Source organism: Musca autumnalis, unplaced genomic scaffold, assembly GCF_047663935.1.
Source record: "Musca autumnalis isolate F117 unplaced genomic scaffold, ASM4766393v1 scaffold_5, whole genome shotgun sequence".
Lineage (NCBI taxonomy): Eukaryota > Metazoa > Arthropoda > Insecta > Diptera > Muscidae > Musca > Musca autumnalis.
The window spans coordinates 135535788-135557270 of record NW_027412088.1 but is presented as its reverse complement, the minus strand read 5'-3'; the positions used below and the strand labels follow the sequence as shown (position 1 = coordinate 135557270).

General features: G+C 34.9%; 1 protein-coding gene across 22 annotated transcripts in view; it reads right to left on the bottom strand.

Moving 5' to 3' along the window:
* The window catches only part of unc-104 (kinesin family member unc-104), a 112951-nt gene that overhangs the window by 9397 nt on the left and 82071 nt on the right, over window positions 1-21483 (bottom strand). For 5 of the 22 annotated variants that reach the window (XM_073988222.1, XM_073988220.1, XM_073988218.1 and 2 more), the window contains 6 exons: window positions 21339-21478; window positions 17550-17591; window positions 4745-4879; window positions 4004-4671; window positions 3813-3924; window positions 3395-3752 (listed from right to left, as the gene is read on the bottom strand). In XM_073988222.1, coding sequence (XP_073844323.1) covers window positions 3395-3752; window positions 3813-3924; window positions 4004-4671; window positions 4745-4879; window positions 17550-17591; window positions 21339-21478 — 1455 coding nt within the window. Of the gene's footprint in view, window positions 1-1454; window positions 1920-3394; window positions 3753-3812; window positions 3925-4003; window positions 4672-4744; window positions 4880-17549; window positions 17592-17860; window positions 17888-21338; window positions 21479-21483 lie in introns of all 22 variants that reach the window. The other 17 variants (XM_073988229.1, XM_073988231.1, XM_073988228.1 and 14 more) reach the window with 7 other exon arrangements.

Sequence of the window (21483 nt, the reverse complement as noted above, 5' to 3'; positions counted from 1 at the left end):
ATCAAAGGGCTTTAGTAATCGCAGTTGGTGCGAAAACTTTTTTCACCGAATCAAACTAAAACACGCGTTTTCGTTATCAGGAGAATATTCCGCACATGGTACTGACGTGGTATTTTTTTGGTTATACCCCTAATATACATATTATACGAATAAATACAAACACACACATTTCATGCAATATTTACAAAAAGAACTTGCAAATTATATATTCCTCAAAGGCACGACAGTTTTAGATAAAAAACAAACATAAATTAATGTACACAGATACACATGCAATAATTATTTATTTAATTTTATTATCTCTCAGTAGTGGGATTCTGTAACTCATTTTTGCTGTTATCGATAATTGTCGGTAAAATTAAAATGCTTATAATTTCGATAATTAACGAAATTTTTCGGTAAGTTAGCGATGAATAAAAAGTAGTCGCTAGCCTCTACCGACACAAACAGTGATGCCAAATTTTTTTATCTTTTTAGTCATAATTTTGCGATTTAATTTTACCGATTTTTGTCGGTAACAGCAAAAATGAGTTATAGAATCCCACTACAGAAGTGGAATTCTGTAACCCATCGGTAACATTAAAATTCTTATAATTTTTCAGTAATATAGCGAACAAAATGTAGTAGTCGTTAAATCCTACCGATATCAAGAGTGCAGTCAATTTTGCGACGATATTTGTCGGTAACTCAAAAAATGACTTACAGAATTCCACTACAGGTGGGATATACTAAACTCATCTTTCTTAAGAATTCAGGGGATAGGTTTTAAGTTAAGGAATAACGGATGCTTTAGAAGCTCTTGTTTTTTTTCATTCCAGATATCTGAAAATGGAAATGTTGGAAAACATACCGAAAAAAGTGTGATATAATGTTCGAACTAATGAGGAGTAAAAATGAAACTCAAAATCAACCGTTACATTAGAAAAAAGTTATTAACTAGAGCGTTTTTCGTGATGTTGTTGTAAGCTGCTTCTTTACAAAACCTAATAGAAATAATTCAACCCCTCAGATGACAGCCGCTTACTATGACAACTTTCCTTTTTATAGAATAAACTTTGAGTGATTTCCGCACACTTAACAATCAAAGTGCATACCTGCATATAGCAACCTATGCTATCTATAATTAGGTCCAAATAAGGTAGGGAAGACAATTGAACACTGAGTTGTGCCTACTTTTCTTTAAGATATTCGTATATTATTGCAACCATCGCACATTTGTCCTACTAAGAACAACAAATTGAACATTCCGAAAATTGCCAATTAAATTTGCACATTCATTTAAATGGGAAAAACAAAAACTACGGAAATTAAAACAACATTCATACTAGGCAATACATCATATAGCATTTGTGCAAAGATAAACTATAAAAAAAGAAAATCAAATAAGAAAAAAAATCAAAAACAAAGACACAAATATCATTTGAATAGATGTAGAGTAGTAAAAGAAAAGGAACCTCGAAAAAATTAAAGCCAACCTAGAGGGCATAAGATTAGCCAATGACAAACGGGATGGTGAATTGTTGTTTGATTTCAATTGATTCGATTTTGAAGGTGATGGTTGTTGTTGTGGCTGCTGATGATAATTGGATTGTTGCTGTTGTAGTTGTTGTTGAAGTTGCTGACGCTGTTGCTGATGCTGTTTCACAACATTTCCCAAATAACCATTCAAAGCAAATTCTTGCAAACGATTACAACACTCAGTTGTTGCCTCACTTAGCATCGACGATGGCGTTGACGAAGAGGACGACGACGGCGACGATGATGCGGTTGGATGAGGAACATTAATGTTGGTAATGTTGTTGGGAATACAAGCGGAATTTTGTATGGATGGACCATCAGTTATGGCTGAGGTATCATAGAGCATTGATGATGGTGGTGATTCCACATTGTAAATTTGCCTCATCATTTCCAAGCGATAACTATTGGTTTTTTGGTTTCAAATTTGAATTATGTTCATTGTTCATTGATATGCATTATTGTTTAAATGTTGTTATGAGTATTTGTTTTTGTGTGTTTAAAGAAATGAAGAAAATATAAATAAAAAACGATATTTTTGAGAGTATGAAAGTGAACAGAAAATCTCTAGATACAGATTGACGAAAAGTACGAAATTTAAGGGAAAAATCGAAACGGAAAGATAACAGAAGAAAAGTGAAATGAGTCGTGTTATGGTGGTTATAGTGTGAAGTTTTTTTTCATTTATTATATACATTATTTTAGTCGAGTTTATTTTAGTGAGGTTTTTAAATTAAATTCAATTTTATCGAAATTCAAAAATTTAGTAATATCCTGCTAAAAATAAACAATGATATACCTATATTGCAGCTTTAAATCTTTTTCGTAAGAACAGTGCTTTTTTTAATTTTTACAATAGTTACGTTATTATATGGTAAATTACCTGTAGTGGAATTCTGAAACACCAAAATAAAATTGTCGTTAACCCCTACTGATAGCAACAATGTTTTCAACTTTTATTGCTAATTTTCATTCATAATGTTGCGTTTTAATTTTACCGATATTTGTCGGTAACTCAAAAAATGAATTACAGAATTCCACTACAGGTCTTCTCTCAATCCTATCGAGGAAATTATAGAATACAACTAAATTTTAACGTCTTTTCAAATATTTTCAGTATACCATCACTTCTCTAAAACATCAGCATAAATTAAAATGGACTCTGAGTCCTAAGGCTTAAAAAATGGAAGTCGATAATTTCTTCAAGCCGGTTTATTTCAGAAACTCCATTATCCAATTTTAGGTTAACACCATTAAATGTCGGACGGTTACGGAGAATTGCAATCAGTCCAAGTCATTACAAATCATTACAAATATCAGTTATTATATAATTTAAGAGGAAGCCAGATTTTGATAGTCCTCATTGAATCAGCTATTGACCAATAAATAAGCGAAACTAATCTGGTCTCTAATTTCGAAACATAGAAAGCTTTCCTCTCACTAATTAAATCAGAAATTATAGCGTTTTTTATTACAACAACAAACAAAATTTGTTTAAAATCTATATACTCAAATACAGAGATCGACATTCTAATTTAGATAATACTTCAACTCAAGAAAACAACCACCATGCACGTTCAAAATCAATGTAATTTTTGTTATTTTCTAAACCAAAAAAAAAACTAAACAGCTTAAACAATTATCTAAACTGAAGAAGCCTTTGAGGTTATGATAAATAAAAATAGTATTTTTGAAACCGAAATTAAAATAAATTTAAAAATAATCTAAATACAAATACATATTTGCTCTTTAAAACAAACAATGGTTGTGAGAAGAAAATCGTAACTCAAATATAAAAGAAACCAAAAATTCTCTCCTAGAAAACCAGAACACATATCTGGAGAGATGAGATCCAAAACAAATTAAACTATCAACTTACCGTAATTTCTCCAAGGACCAATAATGGGTAGCGCCATTCTTGGTATCAGTAACTTCGACAGCTACCAAAGTTTTCGATACTGGTGGGGTACCGAATTCATCTTCTGCCTGAAGAGGAGAAGCAGACGAGGCCAGCTCTGGTGGCAAGGGTGAATACAAAGTGTCGGTGAGGAGAGTGAATTGGAATTGAACTTTCTTTTTCAATTCGACGGAAATAGCATTGGCCTCCTTGAGGAATATGGCATTGCCCCATAAATCATCACGCAGTGAGGTAAATTGGTGATAACGCCATTTGCGGAAGGCCCAAGCAGCCAAACCGGCCTCACGGGCATTCCAGCATGATTCATAAGCTGGATTAGCTACAATTATTGGGAAAATGACTGTTATTGCCGCAGATCAAGAAAAACGTCAACACTTACAATAAACCTCTTCATCTGGCATATCTTCTGGGGTGTAACTGCTGTACATGGACATGGTCATCGATTGTTCCTCTACCTGTTTTTGTAAAGCATCAATGCGAGCCTCATATGACTGCAAAATTAACAAAACGCCGTTAACATATTTGCAATTTTTTGTTTCAATAAACCTTCATATGTTTCCTTCATCTTACCTTACGTTGCTCCTCAAATTCTTGATCGGCCTGAAGTTTTTCACGCTTATATTGCTCCTCCAAAACATCCAAACGCTTCTTCATTTCAGCCTTCAAATCAATACCCTGTTTCTCCAATAATTCACATTGAGCGAAATTCCAATCGACTTCTTGAGAGTCACATTTTTCATTCTCGTTTTCATTCTCTGCATTTTCGACAATTTTTTCGCGTATTTCACGAGCCTGCTCGGGATTTGTAAAACGGAATACATGATTTTTGCCCAAAATAACACGAGATCCGGTACGCAACACTTCTGGCTCGACCAATTGGCGACCATTCAAATAGACCAAGGCGTCTTTGTGTGGTATGAGAGTGACAACATTGTTGCGATTCTCGAAGGTGCAGTGTTCCTTCAAAATGTGTGAACCGCATAGCTGAATATCCTGTGGTACATTTGCCTCATGTGTACCCAAGCGAGTAATGCCATCCTTGATGTAATACAAAAGACATTCCGACAAATTGGGATCTTCATTCAAGTTGACCAAATGTGGAGTTTTCTTCGGCGAGAATACACCAACTGTTATGCCGTCCTCTTTGACGGCTACACCCATTTCGGCGAAAACGGCTTCGCGTTGCAAACGAATTTCTTCGGTACGTTTAAGTTTTTCTTCCCAAGTTTCATTGAGCTCTAAATTGGGTTGAAAATTCTCATGTGTTGAAATTGGTTTCTCCAACATTTTTAAATGGGTTTTCAAACCTACCTGCAATCAATTTTTCACTGGCCTGCAATTGGTCCACAGCCATCTCTGTTGTTGAGCCATTACGGTTGCGATTAATTGGCGATTTAATGGTACTACCACCATTACCACCACTTCCGCCATTTTTGATTTCATCTTCTGTAAAATCAAATATCGAATGAAATTCATATTTCATATGAAATCTGTTTTGGACATCTACTATTCGAATACTAGTTACGTTTAGGCATAGCTACAAAGTTTATTTACAACAAAAAGCAATATGCATAAGTGAAATTAAAAAAAATGCAAAGTGAATATTACAGCGGCTTGAAGACGAACAGTGGTTTGGACGAAGACACACACACAATAATGAGGGCTTAGCATGAACTAAGATCTTATATATAATTCCCAAACATACTTTTATTGATAAAATCTAAGGAACAGCTGGATTATACTTAATATATTTTTATATAAAGTCACACCTCGATTTAAAACTGTTCAAAAATAATTCATTTGTGCATTGTGTTTGTCCATTAAGATTTGGTCGCATTAATTATAATACCGGATTATAAAGATTTTCACGGATAATTCAGGTTCGACTGTATTTAATAAAGCAGTTTAGTTCAATTTCGTCCAATTTCAGAAAATAAAACCATCGGTTCTTTTCTAAAACTACAACCTACAACTTATTCATGCTGAAGAGGTGTTTTTTTCTATTTATCGATGAGTAAACAAATAAGAAAGTGCTAGAGTCGGGCGGGCCGACTATGTGATACCCTACAGTACAACAGCTAGGCACTGGTTTTATATAATATGAAGATCGGTACAACAAAAATGTAGTTTATCACCAATATTTTGAAGTGTTACATGATTTTGGGTTAAAAAAAATATATAACAGTGTGTGTAATTTTTTCAGTCATTGATAACTAAATATATTCTGACACCGCAGTGTGATAGAAGACCAAAAATAAGACATGCAAACTTCTGGGATATGTGACAGAGAGGGTGAATCCGACTATATTTCGCCAACTCTGGACTTTGATACAACTTCCGTATCCCCGTTAGGCTAGCAATTTCCACCGATGGACCGAAGAAGGAATGGGAGCTGACATGTTCAATGTTTTAGAGCTGTTAGTGGGAATGACAGTACTTCAATGTTTTAAGACCTACTTGTGGAGGACTGTGTCAAACCACCGCTCTTTGGTTCTAGTACCTTGACAAACTCAACAAGTTGTAATGTGAGAAAACCACAGACATATCTAGATGTAAAATATCAAGGTAAATCTGGTCGATAATCTCAAAACGTAGAAGGGAATTGCTACAGGCTCTGCTAAAGCAATGAAGAAACTGAAACGGTCGAGTTCCTTCTTTGTCGGTTTCCTAGACCGATGAACAAAAGGCACTGTCTCTTTGGTGCCAATCAGATTGCATCTTTCTATTACCTGCGGTCCTGTTAACCCACTTAGCGCCGAGAATTTTTGAGACTTTTTAAGCATTTTTTAAAAAATAACTTTTTCTCTAAAACGTATAGTTTTCCTGAAATCGGGCCTTCTTTTAAAAGTGCCAAAAACTTTGGAGGGTAATATAGGTGTATTCTTATATGCCAATCCCTTGGTTTTTGATTGAGAAAATAATCTTACTACATTCCTAATATATCCCTGGCCTTATTTAATTCTAACATTTATGATTAAACTTTTATCGCATATTTACATTTTTCATCAAAAGTCGTTTTTTTGAATAGCTTGGTTTTTATGCCAATTACGTAGAAATGCATAGGTCAAATGAAGCTTTATAAGCGTGAAATGACAGATAACAGACAATACTATAACAAAATGCAAAAAATCCTACAATTTCAATTTCAATTTTTATTCATCCATTTATCAATTTTACACATGTAGTTATAAAATATTGTATGAGATTTATCTATAAGATATTACAACAAATGATTAATATGTAAGCTTTGACTTTTCGTTTATATTTACAAGTGAGTAGTATTGAAGGGAAATTTGGGTATAAACCTTCATTTGCAAAAAATCCTACAAAAATATTCGAAAAACCCAGAGTTTTATGTCAATTGTTGCAACAATTTTTTGTGGCGTTTTAATGACCAGTGGCTTCAAGTGGGTTAAAATTCCATAGGAGCCTTAAATGGCTATAAGCGGGTCAATTTAGATCTTCCTACGTTTAATTAATTTCTTCTAAATCTTCTCTTGTCTGCTCTATGCACACTGTATCTTTGTACTGCCTGCGATACTGCATCAGAGGTCAAAGGTCAACATTTAGAGATTTTAAGGTTTTCGGTTTTTTCTTGAAAATGGTGGATCTAATAAAAAAGTGACTGGAGCAAATATTGTAGACAGAAGAAAATTCTCTACAAGTTTGGTCTTTATAATTTTTTCCTAGAAGAAACTATTCTTGAGATATAGTGTATATCATACAGCATCGCACATATTCAGTAGGGTTATAACTTTTCGCAATTTTTGCAAATATCAAAAATACCACCGCATAGCCGGTCGAACGCTATTTATTTTGGTAAAAATCGGTTCAGATTTGGATATAGCCCACATATATATTTTCGCCCGATTTAAGGCATTTGGTGCACGAAACACGCTATATATGTCCGATTTCAATGAAATTTGGAATGTGCTACGGAATTTAGTCTAGAAATAAGTGTGCCAAATAATATAGAAATTGGTTCAGATTTGGATATAGCCTCCATATATATTTTCGCCCGATTTAAGGAATTTGGTGCACGAAACGCGCTATATATGTCCTATTTCAATTAATTTTGGAATGTGCGACGGTATTGAGTCTAGAAATAAGTGTCCCAAATTACATAGAAATCGGTTCAAATTTGGTTATAGCTCCTATATGTATTCTCGGCCGATTTTAGATATTTGATGCACGAAGCGCGCTATATATGTACGATTTCAATAGAATTTGGAATGTTTGCCGGGATTTGGCCTAGAAATAAGTGTGCCAAATTATTTCGAAATCGGTTCAGATTTGGATATAGCTCTCATATATTTTAGGCAGATGAGAGGTATTTGATGCATGAAACACGCTATATTTGTCCGATTTGGAATGTGTGATGGTGGTTAGTCTAGAAACAAATGTGGCAAATCATATCGAAATCGGTTCAGATTTGGATATAGCTCCTATATATATTTTCGACCGATTTGACCAAATTTCGACCAAATTTTGATGAAATTTGGACTATGTGACGGAATTTGGTCTACAAATAAATGTGAAAAATTATATCAAAATCTGTTCTGATTTGCATTTAGCTCCCATATATATTTTACATATTCACAGTGGTGTAGGGTATTATATAGTCCGCCCCGCCCGACTTTGATCCTTTCCTTACTGGTTTTAATTGTTATAATGCCATATACGCTTTTCCTATTAATAACTTATTAATAGTTTTAATCTAATATAAAATCAGTATCAAACCATTCTGGACTAATTTGTTATCAAATCGCTATATTTCAGAGGATTTAATGCACCTTTGACAATATTGCAATTATTTGATTTTCTTTATAGACTCGCAAATTTTATGTTTATATTTATTGTACCTATCGGACAAGAGAATATGTGGTCATTTGCAATAAATTCGCGAAAGTTACAGATAGTTTTCAATAACATTGCCTTTGAGAATCGTATTTGTTTTCTTTAAATATTTATTCAAACAAAGCAAATTTTAATTTTTAATAAATAGAAAACAATATCAAAGGGTCTTTAGTAATGGCAGTTGGTGCGGAAACTTTTTTCACCGAATCGAACTAAAACAAGCGTATTCGTTATCAGGACAATATTCTGCACATGGTACTGGCGTGGTATTTGTTGGTTATCGCCCTAATATTCAGGTGAACCTGCTGAAATAAGCTGAGTAACCGTGTCTGTCCCCCCAAAAAATATATGTTTCCTTGAAGGACGAAATTATACCAATCTGTTGAAAAAATTTCAGCAAAATCGGAACGTGTTTAGAACAGTTATTCCATGTTAGTAATTTTATGCAAAAATAGCCCAACGAAAACTCTCCGATTTGCTTGAATTTTCGTTAAAATGTAGGGTTTGTTGCGCTGATTACGGAAATGAAAGCTTATGGAAATACCTAACACATGGCGTTGTTACTTTAACCGGCCCACCTCATGATGTTCTTACTCGGCTTACTTCTTCACATGTGTAATTTGACACTTATATCACGATATCCCAAGAATGGTGAATCCTATTGAAAAGTCATAAAGATCATTCTTGTAGGCAATTTGTAAGCCTACAAATTTTACTTTAGTCGATTTCTGATAGGTCTTACCGTTTCTGAGAAAAATTATTGGTCTATTTCTGACATTTAAGCTAAATATATGGTTTTAGTGCATTCAGCGACCTATAGTATACCATGGCGGACATTTTGTGGACTATAAAAAACTGCTACAAATGCTCCTCAAAATTTTGTCAGTAATATTGTTGAACACATTGTATTCCTAAATGTAAGAATAAGAAGGAATCTCCCGATGTAAACGTTTAAAACGCCGATACACGTGTCTTCCATTTTTTGGAGCTCTTTAACAACAGTATGATACAAAACAATAAATTTTTTGGTGTTTTATGGACTGTTTCTCTAAGACGATTCAAACTCAATTTCGTTCAAAATACTATTAAGCTCTTTTTATTTTAGCAATATGTTGTTACATTCAAAACAAAAATGAAACAAATATTTTTTAAAAAACAGAAGTTTGTCTTATGCCAGCCATACATTATGGGCATGAATGACAGCTGCCGATGAACCCTTGTGTACGTGTGTGATTGAGTGTGTGTGGCATCCCTTCAATCCATTTTCAGAAAAAATATATTTCCCTCTAAAAACACGATTTTGAGTTCAAATCTTCCACGTTTTAATTTACTAAAGGCGTCCACTCACCTATCAGTCTGCCCGACAGCATTTGTGATAGTAGGTGTAAATTTTCAAAAATTTGTGAATGTAGGTGTGAGTTTTTCAATACTGATGAAAATCTATATAGTTTTGATTTCAAAATGAACCCCCATCAGTCTGGGTGAATTGTGTTTATTTTCAAATTGTCAATATACAATTTTCAAAAACAAATAATAATGTTTGTGAAGGAACAAAGAGAAAATTAAAATGAATTTTTGTTTTGGAGGAAAATTTCAAGATTTCGGGAATTGACTGAAGGCTTTGCTACACACTTGTCATGCACACACATACAAATAGGGTTCATCGGCCCGACAGCATGACTGATAGGTGAGTGGAGGCCTTAATACTATTACAAATGATGTCGTGCATACCTACAGTGTATGAGATATATTAGGGCCGTTCTTACACCGTATCTTTAAAGTCCATTTTTGTTACCTCTTATTTTAAGAAAAGTAAGCAATAACGTTCGCATTACCAGGGATTTGTAAAAATATGACAACATACTTCAAATGTCTATACTCTAATCTGATTGGTTGATTTGATTTTACTCTCAAAATGTTCTTGCTTTTGGTGCAGCATAAACTCGGACACAATTTAAATTTTAAAAGGAACCCAAAGTTCCTTTTAATTTATCTGACACTTAAACATGTAAAAATAGAAAACGTGTTATTTGTCCGATAACGACCAACATTTAACTACCGAAGGATGTAATAATGTGCCTTATAGAAACAGGCCATTAGATTTTAACATGGGAACCCCAGCGCGTATGATTGTTATTATAATGTATGTAATTAAAAACAATCATACGCACTTCTTGAAAAAATTCATAAAGGACAAAAAACGCACTTGGGTTTCGCTCGGTCATTTTTTGGAATAGCTCCAACAATAATTGCTTTGCCCTATACATATTACTAAGAAAAGCAAAAGTTAAAGACAATAAAGAACTGGAAAGGTACGAACAAGTATGTACTCGTAGTGTTTAAAAGACAAGGGAGTTTCCAGAATTTTGGGCGTATGAACTTGCTGACAAAAATAGGGATTTGTATTAAATCTAAACAGTTTTGCGGGGGAGCTACCTAAATGAATGGACCGCCTTAGTCCATTTTGGAAATGGGTCTTATTTTGGGAGTCATTCGTCTCGATAGATATCGCGCCCACCAGTTATTTCAGTTGGTCACAATACAATTTAGACCATTGGACAATTATACCGGGAAACGTGGACTTGCTACGAAAAACATGTTAACGCTGTAAACAGCGACACTAGGAGTACATTCGGTAAACATTTTCAAAGGATCCTCGAACACATAAACAAAAATGTTGAACATTTTTGGGTGGGTGGTACCCCAAAGAGTGGACTGATAAGGCCCAATTTTGAACATAAACTAAGTTTGGACACAGTATTTCGAGATCTAAAGTTTGGACCAACTCGGTTGCTGCGTTTATGAGATATTGCGTTTACCATTTTAGAACTTTTGTGGAGAGGTACCGGAGAAACTGGACCTATTAGCATCACCTTTGAATTATATTCGAAGAAATATTACGATATGCAAAGTGTGGACCAACGCAGTATTCGCTTCGAGAGTTGTCGTGCGCATCAACCTCTACACTTGCTGGCCGTAGGAGTTTTTACAGCTTTCGGGTAATTTTCTCCAGAAGTATGGACTTGCCACTTAAAAGCTTTTACCATCGTAATAGGGGCCATGGGTGCAATCTGTTGCAAGAAAAGTCAAAACGATTCGAGAGGTGGTACTAAACTGCACTTTTCCGAAATTGTTTGTGGTACCCGAAAAGTTGACATATATAGTCCATATTATAATCCGATCTATGTCTCATAGAAATATGTGCACAGTATGGACCAAATCGATTAAAATATGGACAAAGTCGATTACTGCTTTAAAGAGTTATCGTGCGCACCATTATAGCGAAAAGTTTTGAACTGTTGTGGGGGAGGTACCAAAAGGATTGGACCGATGTAGCCCGTCTTAGAACCTGATTTATGTTTGCGCAAAATATTACGGCTGCCAAATTTTGGATCGAATTAATTGATCCGTTGGAGAGTTATCGTGCGCTGCCTTAGCGGGATTTCATAGCTTTTAGGAAGAATGGACTTGCTCCTGAAAACTTGTACCGCACAGTGTTCAAATTTCCAAAAAAAAAACCTGGCCAAAAATAAAAAAAAAAAATTATCAATTTACACTAAATAGGGCCAAATATTGTTTATAGGATCCCACTGCGTGTAGTTATGAACAAATATATATATGTTTAAAAAGTGGATATAAAATCAGGTCAAAGTGACCCTTTTCGGAATTCTTTTGTCTCAATATTTAAGTTGTTTATAAAACTATGCTAATATCCAAAATAAAGAAGTGATTTTAAATATGTTTTTGTAATTGTAATGGAAGGTATGTGAAACGAATTTAAAATGTTCAGTGTCGCCATTGATGTCCGTACTTAATTTTTTGATTTTTGATTTTGATTTTTTTTTTTTCAAGGACAATTTTCACAATAAATGATGAAAATAGTTGTAAGTAAGATCGAGTTGGGCTGTGTACCTTACCATTTCCATGGAACATCCTGCATATACTTGCACTTTTCGTTTTTATGTAATCAGAATGTCAGAATATAGCATATAGGGTAACTTCCTGGCGTTTAGGTAAAATTTAGAGTTTTTGTGTATTCTAGGACCTATAGTAGCAATTTATGACGAACAAATTTCTAGAATATTTTGATCTGATACGATCACATTTTATAGGAGATTTTAAAGATTTGTGAAAAAAGGGGTCAAAAGACCCCTTTTATGACTAGCACGAGGGTTAATTTTTTTAAGAAAAAGACTTCTCACATTCTTGTCAGTAAAGTTACCAAAGACACCGTATACCTAAAGTCAAAGGATTCCAAGTAATCTTAACTCAAATATTTCCAAAACTGTAGAAATGGTAGAAGCTTTGTCTTTGACGCTATTCTTCTAAAATTATATTTTGCATGACAATTTTGCCAAAATTCACATAAAGTAGGACCTTAACCCTAAAATGTGTTTTGAATTTTGCATATTTCTGGAGTTTAGTTAAGATATAGATATTTGGTGTATTCGAGGACCTATAGTTGATGGCGAAAAAAATCGTAGAATATTTTGATCTGATACGATCAAATTTTATAGGAGAAGAGACCAACAATACCCTTTTAATAAGCATCTGAGGGCTAAAAAATATGAAAAACAAGTAAAAAAGTATCAGTCGGTTTTGCCGACAGAGATATACCCTCAGCCTGTGTAAATTAAAATTCTTTTTTTCTCGAAAAAAAAAAAACTTTGTGCGTATGAACTTCATGACAAAATATGGATTAGGATAAAAGCTCAAAACTTCGCTGCGCTCCAGCCACTGCACTATAGCGATATTTTACACTTTTCGGGCTGTTTTCTCAAGAAGTATGGACTTGCCCCTGCTAAAGATTGTACCGCCGTAATGGAATCAAAGTGGTTCGAGAGCAGGTATTAAAGTGAATTTATCAGAAATTTTGTGTGGGAGATACCCGAAGGAGTGGACAAAAACAGTCCATATTAGGACATGATCTATATCTGGTAGATATATTACGATGTGTAAAGTATGGACGAATCGGTCACTCCCTTCAAGAGTTAGAGTGCGCACAATTTTTCCGAACATTTTAGAACTTTTGTGGGGAAGTAACTGAAGGAGTGGACAGATATGGAAAATCTTTGAAGTTAAACTATATTCGAGAGTTAGATCCCTTCGAGAGTTATCTTGAGCTTCAACAACTACACACGGCATCACAGGGGTTGTTTGTACCTTTCAGGCTATTTTCTCAGGAAGTATGGACCTGTCCCTGATGAAACTTGTACCGTCGTATGGAGGGAAGTGGATACAACTTGCTACAACAAAAAACGAAGCGATTCAAGAACAGGTCCTAAACTGAACTTCTCCGAAATTTTGTGTGGGAGGTACCTGAAGGAGTGAACCGATTGAGTCCATATTGCAACCTCATCTAAGTCTAATAAAAATTTCACGATGTGCAAAGTATGGACCAAATCGGTTACTCCCTTCAAGATTTATCATGCGCGCAAATTTTCCGAACATTTTCAAACTTTTGTTGGGGAGGTACCGGAAGAGTTATCATGCGCTCCAGCCAGACAGACTGACGGACGGACATTGCTCAATCGACTGCAAATTGTCTAAAACACATTTCGTCCAAATATACTTGGGGTCTAAAACCATTATTTCGATGAGGCACATTTTGCCCTTATGAAAGTGTATATGGTAATATTCAAAAATGTTTTACAATCGTTGAAGTTGAGGTTCACTATTTAATAAGTCGCGAAATGTCAATATATTTTATATAATTTGAATATATTTATATTAATTGAAGTGTTTTAGCCGGGGTCTCATAATATAGACCATAATAAATAAATTACGTGGAAGCTGTGTTGGTGGTAATATAAAAAAATGGGTAAAAATGTGTTGAAGTTAGCAAGTTTTTTTAGTGTTTTTTCTTGATTTCTTGTCAAACCAGGGAAAATTCGGACCTGAGCTCAAAGAAAGAATTGAAGAATACCTCTTGAGCAACATGGTTCTAATGTATGACTTCTCGATATATACAGTGCATCCCCCTTAAATCGATGCTGACATTTTGAAGTTTTGAAATCTGGGTTTTTTGAATTTTTCTTATAATTGGAGGGCGCAACCAGATAATGACCTAAACTATTTATTGGATTGTAGAACTCGCGATTTCACGTCGTTTGATGTATATCTCATGAGTGTGCTCCGTACAGCTCCCTAGTAATAGGAGTCCAAAGTCGAATTTTTGGTGCGTAAATTTTCTTTAAAACCCTATTTTTTGGCTTCAAAATTTACAAGTGTGACTCAGGTACCCTTGAACCCCGCGTGATTTTAGTTTTTTTCCGCGCCGGATTTAATAAGCCCTACCGCGAATCGAATCGAATCCATCCACTAAAACCGCTGATATAGATACCCTGAAAATAGGAAAATAAGCAAAATTTTATTTTTACTAATCCGCATACTAACCCGCGATTTCCCTTAAAATTTTTTACATAAATGGAATCCTTTATACGCGATTATAATATTTGTCGAAAAGGTGTGTCATAAATTACAGAGATTCGGGAGTAGTATTTGTATTTAACCAAAAATATAATCAGGTAGCACATTCGCGGTTCTTGACGAATCTATATAAAATTTGTCTTATTGACGTATTTTTAACAGGGGGTCACAGAAATCGGATGCGCCTTATAATCATATGAACATCGGGTTATTTTTACCCAGATGAAGCATTTTGGTGTAGTAAGATGCAACTGATGGCACACTTTGGTCGCTGAATGAAACATGGAAAAATGCAAACATATTGATAGAGATACACTCGCTCTATGCGAAAAGCACATGCGCCTCAACTGATTTTAACTATTTCGCGCGTTATACGGTTTTTAACTTTTATGTTTTTTCTTTGATTGTAATATCAATATCACTCTTTATTTCCTAATTCTATTGCTTAACACACTAAGCAAATATACTTTCACGATGATAAACTATTTTCCTTGAAGAGGTTTTAGCAAAATATTTCAGGTTTTGTTTGAAAATTTAGCGAAATAGTAGAATAACTCCCAAAAAATGTTCCCAAATTTTTCGTATTAAACCAAAAAATATATTCTTGAAATAATGTTCCAACAATAAACTTTTGTCTTTTGTTGTAGCTGCAATATGCAATTTAAATTCCTAATCTATAAAATTTTGGTCTCACATTTTTCTGGACATTTTCTAGATTCTGTACGTATTTTTAATTTATTTTTTAGAGATTTTTATGGACTCTGAGTTAGAATAAATAAAATTTACTCAAAGATTCCTTCATTATTTTTTGATTTTCCGCATGAATGAAAATAAATTTAGCAAATATTTAGGCGTCTACGGATAGATATTAAATGTTGTTACCGATTTATATATACATTTTGGTATTACAACACAAAGGGAATTTTTAAATATTTTTTCTTTATAAGGGAATAAAACCCCCCATAACTTTTGGGCGCAGCATCCAATTTTGTGAACGCGAGCAGATTTGAAACCACGATTTTTTTCTTAACCCATGTACCAAAAATCGTGAATGTGCTTGTAAGAAATTTTTTTAATTTTTTTCGATGGAATTGTAAAGGAAATTTGAAATTTACCATATACCCTCGTTGGCATAAATGCTGAGGGTATAATGAAACCAGCCACTCGAAAACGAAAAACCCAAGGTTAGGTCAAAATCCATTCATTTTTAGAGTTTTGGCCAGGTTTTTCGTAAAATTGGACACTGTACACCGCCGTAATGGGGGCAGCGAATACCAGTTGGTACAACAAGAATCAAAACGAGAGGAGGTCTCAAACTGCACTTTTTCGAAATTTTGTTAATATTCGAACTTGATATATGTCTGGTAGAAATAGAACGATGTGCAAAGTATGGACCAAATCGGTTAGTCCCTTCGAGAGTTATCGTGCGCATAATTATTGAGAAAAATTTTAACATTTATGGGATAGGTACCCGAGGGAGTGGACCGATATGGCCCATCATCTAACTTAAACTAATTTTGGACAAAATATTACCGTTTGAGAGTTATGGTGCGCTTCGTTTCGTCCAAACATACTTGGGGTCTAAAACCATTATTTAGATGAGGCACATTTTGTCCGTATGAAAGTGTATATACCCTCGTTAGCATAAATGCTGAGGGTATAAACACAAATACGCGTTCTGACACAAAATTCACTCTTTATAAAAAATGTATCTACCCATAGAGTATTAAATCATCGTTCGACTGTATTTCAATAAAGACATTAACAAATCTTCCACATTTTTTACAATAAATCCGTGGATTTTATTGAAGATTGCAGCATTTAAAATAAACGCGCATGACTGGAAAATAGTGTTTTTTAATTATTATAAATTCTTCCTTTCCATATGGGTATTTTTTTATTATTATTTTTTTTGCAAACTAAATAACGAAAAGAGAATGAAAAACATTCTTCCAATATACTAAATCCCCAAATTAATTCCCATTATCTCTTTCTATTGTAATAATACATTTAGCACCAAGCTCCAAAAGCACGAATATAGAATATATATACATAAATATCCTTAGTATATTAATGTGAATACAAATAGAATATTTTGAAGCAATCTATACGTTCTCCATACAGGGTGGTACCAAGTATGAGAATAGAAGTTTGTAATATGCTTGCAAATTGATTTTGTAGTACAAAGCAGGATTTTATTTCGCGATGTAACAAAATTTTGAAGCAATCTGAATGAATTTTGTTTGTAGATCTTGGCTTTAAGACACCCTGCATAAAGAATGCAACATTTGCATCAATACTATTATATTTCCAGATGTTAAATATATTTTAGATTCAAATATTATTTTACGCTGCAAAAAGTGTTAAGAAAAATACACACACGCAGATTTAAATAAAATAAAAATTATATTAAAATCGTATAGTTATATAAAATTAAAGCTCTTTGGATATTTAATATAATTGCAAAGCATGTGATATTCTATATGGATATAGGTATTTTTGGTACAACTATACAATAATACAAGTTCATTATTATAAACAAATCAATTAAATTTTTATAAACAAAATACATTAAAGCCTCGAATAAAAATGTGTGTGATATTATTTAAATCAGATTTACGTAAAACTTATTGCGGCATGTGTTTGGACTCTAAAGCTTTTCTAAGCAATATGAAAAGATTTAATAATGAAGTTGTAACTTCGTATCCATTGTCATACCAAAAATAAGCTTTTGTTATTGATAAGCATATAAGAAGTATGTATGTATATTGAAATACTATATATGTAGATATGCATGTATTTCGTTTGGGTTTGTTACGAAACTACTTACTATTTGTATCGCGTTTTTCACAAACCACTTTGCCATCAGGCCCTAAATATATGAACACAATGGAATTATTACCAAAATCAAAATTAATTGAAACATACACAACGGGGAGGGAAGAATACAAATTGAAAACAAACAAAAACTAAAAGAGGAATATGCATATGATGGGGGGTTAGTTAACAATTGTACATACAAAGTATCAAGCCAAAACGTGTTAGTAAGCTAGTAAGGGGGTAGGAGGGAGGTTCGTTCAACATAAATATAGTGGAAAATGCTAATTAAAAAGTTACAAATAAATAATTTGAAAATCGTACTACTATCTTCATCGGTTCCGCTTAGAGCTAATCAACAAAGTAAGAGAAATTATTAGACAGGAGTTAAATAAGGCAAAAATAGTCGTCTATGTTTTCATTTTTTTAAGGAACAATAAATTAAATTGTTTCAATAAATTACAATATTTTGGCCTGATACTGTATGTTTGATATAAATTGAAGGTAACAACGGGGAAATTAATGCGGGTAAGAAAATGTATTGTAACTCATATCCAATGTAAAATATGCAACCTTGACATTGATTTTTAACGAATAATTGTTTTTTTTTTCAATTAAAATCAATGTTAAATTGTAACCTTCAATTAAATCAACACACATCATATGTTAAGTGTTTATGTAAATATGTGCGTGAAGACACATCTAACATGTTTGTTGCTTTAATATTTTAAAGGATGTATTTTAATTATTTTTTGCTTTTTAATTTTTCTAATTAAATATTTTTTTCGAAATGTGTATTTTTACTCAGTTAGCCCAAAACCGCTGTTTCTATTCTCACTATTTCTCACATTCATCCCAGCTATATATCATTTTTAACTGAACTGAAAGTCTTAAACCTCATCAAGATTAGTGCGAAACCACTTGTATGGAAGCCAGAGAAGAAAATGTGAGTCAGCTACGCTAGGATTGTTAAACACCCTCGAAAATGTGATGTTGCGTATAAAGCGGGCATGCTAACAATTGCATTAGTGCAATGCAATGCTACAATGCATAAAATATAAATGTCCGGATTAGACAAGTTCTTCTGTGAAGATTAATTTTCAGTATGATGAATTCTGCATTGGATTAAAATAGTGTGGAAAATATTTCCAAAGAGATGTATTGACAGTAATACAGTACCCACTATGTCTTTATATACCCTCATAACTTCATCAGAATGAATGATATTCAACCCTGCCTGGTAGGCTCGTGCCTCTGCGGCTACGTCTCCCTTGTCTCTTGTCCACAAGATTGTGGCAGGGATACTAAAGATCCTGTTGCAGTCCTCAGGTCGCCATTTTGGCAGTTTTGAATAATCTTCCATTACGTTTCGCTAACGTTTGCATACCCCACGCGCAACGACCTATAGAGTTAGAAGAGGTTTACAACCGACCCCGAGATTGTACAATCATTCCCATACATTATAATCCATATGCCGCCCATAATCCAATGCTTCAACGGCAGAGGAAGATCTTTTCTATGTCCTCGAAAAGTTTGGCGTGGTTGACCGTAACGAAGGTCAAGAATTATCATTAAGATTCCGCGAGGATCCAACGCTTTGGATGACCAACTGAAATGACTCCTTAGATCTACCTCTGCCACAAATGTTTAACGTTTGTGTCTAATGAGCTATGTCGATCCATTCCTTCAGGTACCTCCTCCGCATTATTAGCGAGCTTTAGTTTATACGCCCAAAAGGGCCATCCCACGGCAGTGGGTTCTTACGTACCGGCTTGACCCGAAACCAAAAGTGTTTCGGCCAGCGGCTGCCAACCCAGCATTATATGCTGCTACAACAACAACAACATCTGCAACGTCGTTCATATAAAGATTTACGCTTATATCTTTGGGCATCTCTCCCTAGATCATTAACATCCTTCCTGGCATGCCTGAGGGTGTGACGATTAAGAAACGGATTAGGATGACTACCCTTTTATTATGCTGACGTAATCTTTCTGTCTTCATGTAAATAATTCAGTGCTCTATTCGCGGACCACACCGGCGCTGCATAGTTTACCACAGACCGACATGTCGGTTTAAATTCCCAATGGAGATGTCATTCTCCTACTGGGCGCGTCATCTCGGTTGACGGATAGGAGGGATTTTTAGGACATGTTCGCGGACCACACCGGCGCTGCATAGATTACCACAGACCGACATGTCGTGTTAAATTCCCAATGGAGATGTCATTCTCCTACTGAGCGCGTCTTCTCGGTTGACGGATAGGAGATATTTTTAGGACATGTTTGTGATCCGGCTGCTTTCGGTGTGGATGCTTTGGGACCTACGGTTGTACCTGCTACAAGGTCTACAATGACAGGAAAGATGACGGAACGGCGATCTCAAAGGACAACGATTATGCCAAGGTTGGTGCAAACGAGTCTACGGGTGACACGACCGAAGTTATGACCGGGGGGAACTTCACTCATGTACCCAGAACCGAACTTCAAGTAGACAAGAACTTCCTTCCAGTCACTATAGTTGCTCAAGCCAAAGCCTCCAAGGAAGCTGCGGCGACAAGCAATTGACGAAACATAATGCTCCAGGCAAATACGTGGAGTCAATCTCTGCTCCGAAGCCGAACCCAACCCACGAGGGAATGAAGAAGGCTAACGGATCTACCTCTAAAACAAATGACATCCGTAAAGAAGAACAATTGGCAAAGATGTAAGGGTAAGCGAGGAAAATCGAGTTTAGATACCTCCACAAGCTGCAAAGAAGTGAAGTTGGTAGGGCCAACTGAAACAACATCTTCTTCTGAGAAGACGGAGAGAACTTCTCAGCAAAAATCTGTGAAACAGGTTCGTTCTTCCGAAGGCCCCCAGCCTTCGCCCAATAAGACCATAGTTTCTGAGGTGATCAACCCATCGACCTTCTATGCAACTGCCCTAACTCAGAAAGCCAAAGGGTATAAGCCCAGTACCCAGAAGGCAGTCACCTCCTCGGGAAAAGCAAGGCAGAGGGACACAGGCGCAATAAACCTTAAGCCAGACCGGCCCCCAGAATGTAACCAGAACAGGTTGAGTTGGCAGTGTTTTACTTAGTCGATGGTCACACTAGAGAGTTTCATTGAAACAATTCCATGAAAACAAGGGTTCTTAGGTCGAGTTTCACAGTAGAGTGATATCGTTAAGTTGCTGTAGTGGGGAACTCGATCTTTAAATACCTAAAAGTTTCAATGAAACCACTCTAGTGTGACATTCGACTTACTAACGGCCTCTGATACCGATGGAAATTACACTGGTTGAAGACCTCGAAAATAACATAATAAAGATTTCTTGACCTCATGTGGTAATGTATGCGGCGCTAAAGTCGTCGGAGAATTCAAACGTCTAGTATAGAAGAATCGTCGTAATTTCTATTAGGCCAATATTTGTCACAGCTCCAGCTGCGTAAACAAAACCCCGGTTAGATTCGGTACATTTGCCCCATCTCTCCTTGTTGAAGGATTATGTCCACCAAAGGGTACAGATGATACACTGCTTCTTTTCAATTGTCGAGATAAACAAGCTTATCTAACTCTCCTGAATATTTGATCGTATCTATGAAAGCGAATAACTCTTTCCAATATTTAACTGAATTTAAATTCTATTGATTTATGTTATAAAGAGTAGCCTGGCATATTTGAAGTCTCATAATTTGGTGAACGATCAGAATACACATTTCGTAATTTTACATTAGGATTTCATTAATGGATCTAAGAACAAACGGAAATATTCTAACACAAAATAACGCATACACATTAATTGCAAACATAAATTACCTTCTTGCACTTCAATACCCTCGGCCTTCAGAAGATCACGCAATTTTTGTATTTCTTCCTTAAGTTCACGAATAAGTTTGGCATTGGCATCTTCATTGACAACAGCTTTACAGACAATGGCCTTAGCGCGATCAGCATATCTGTT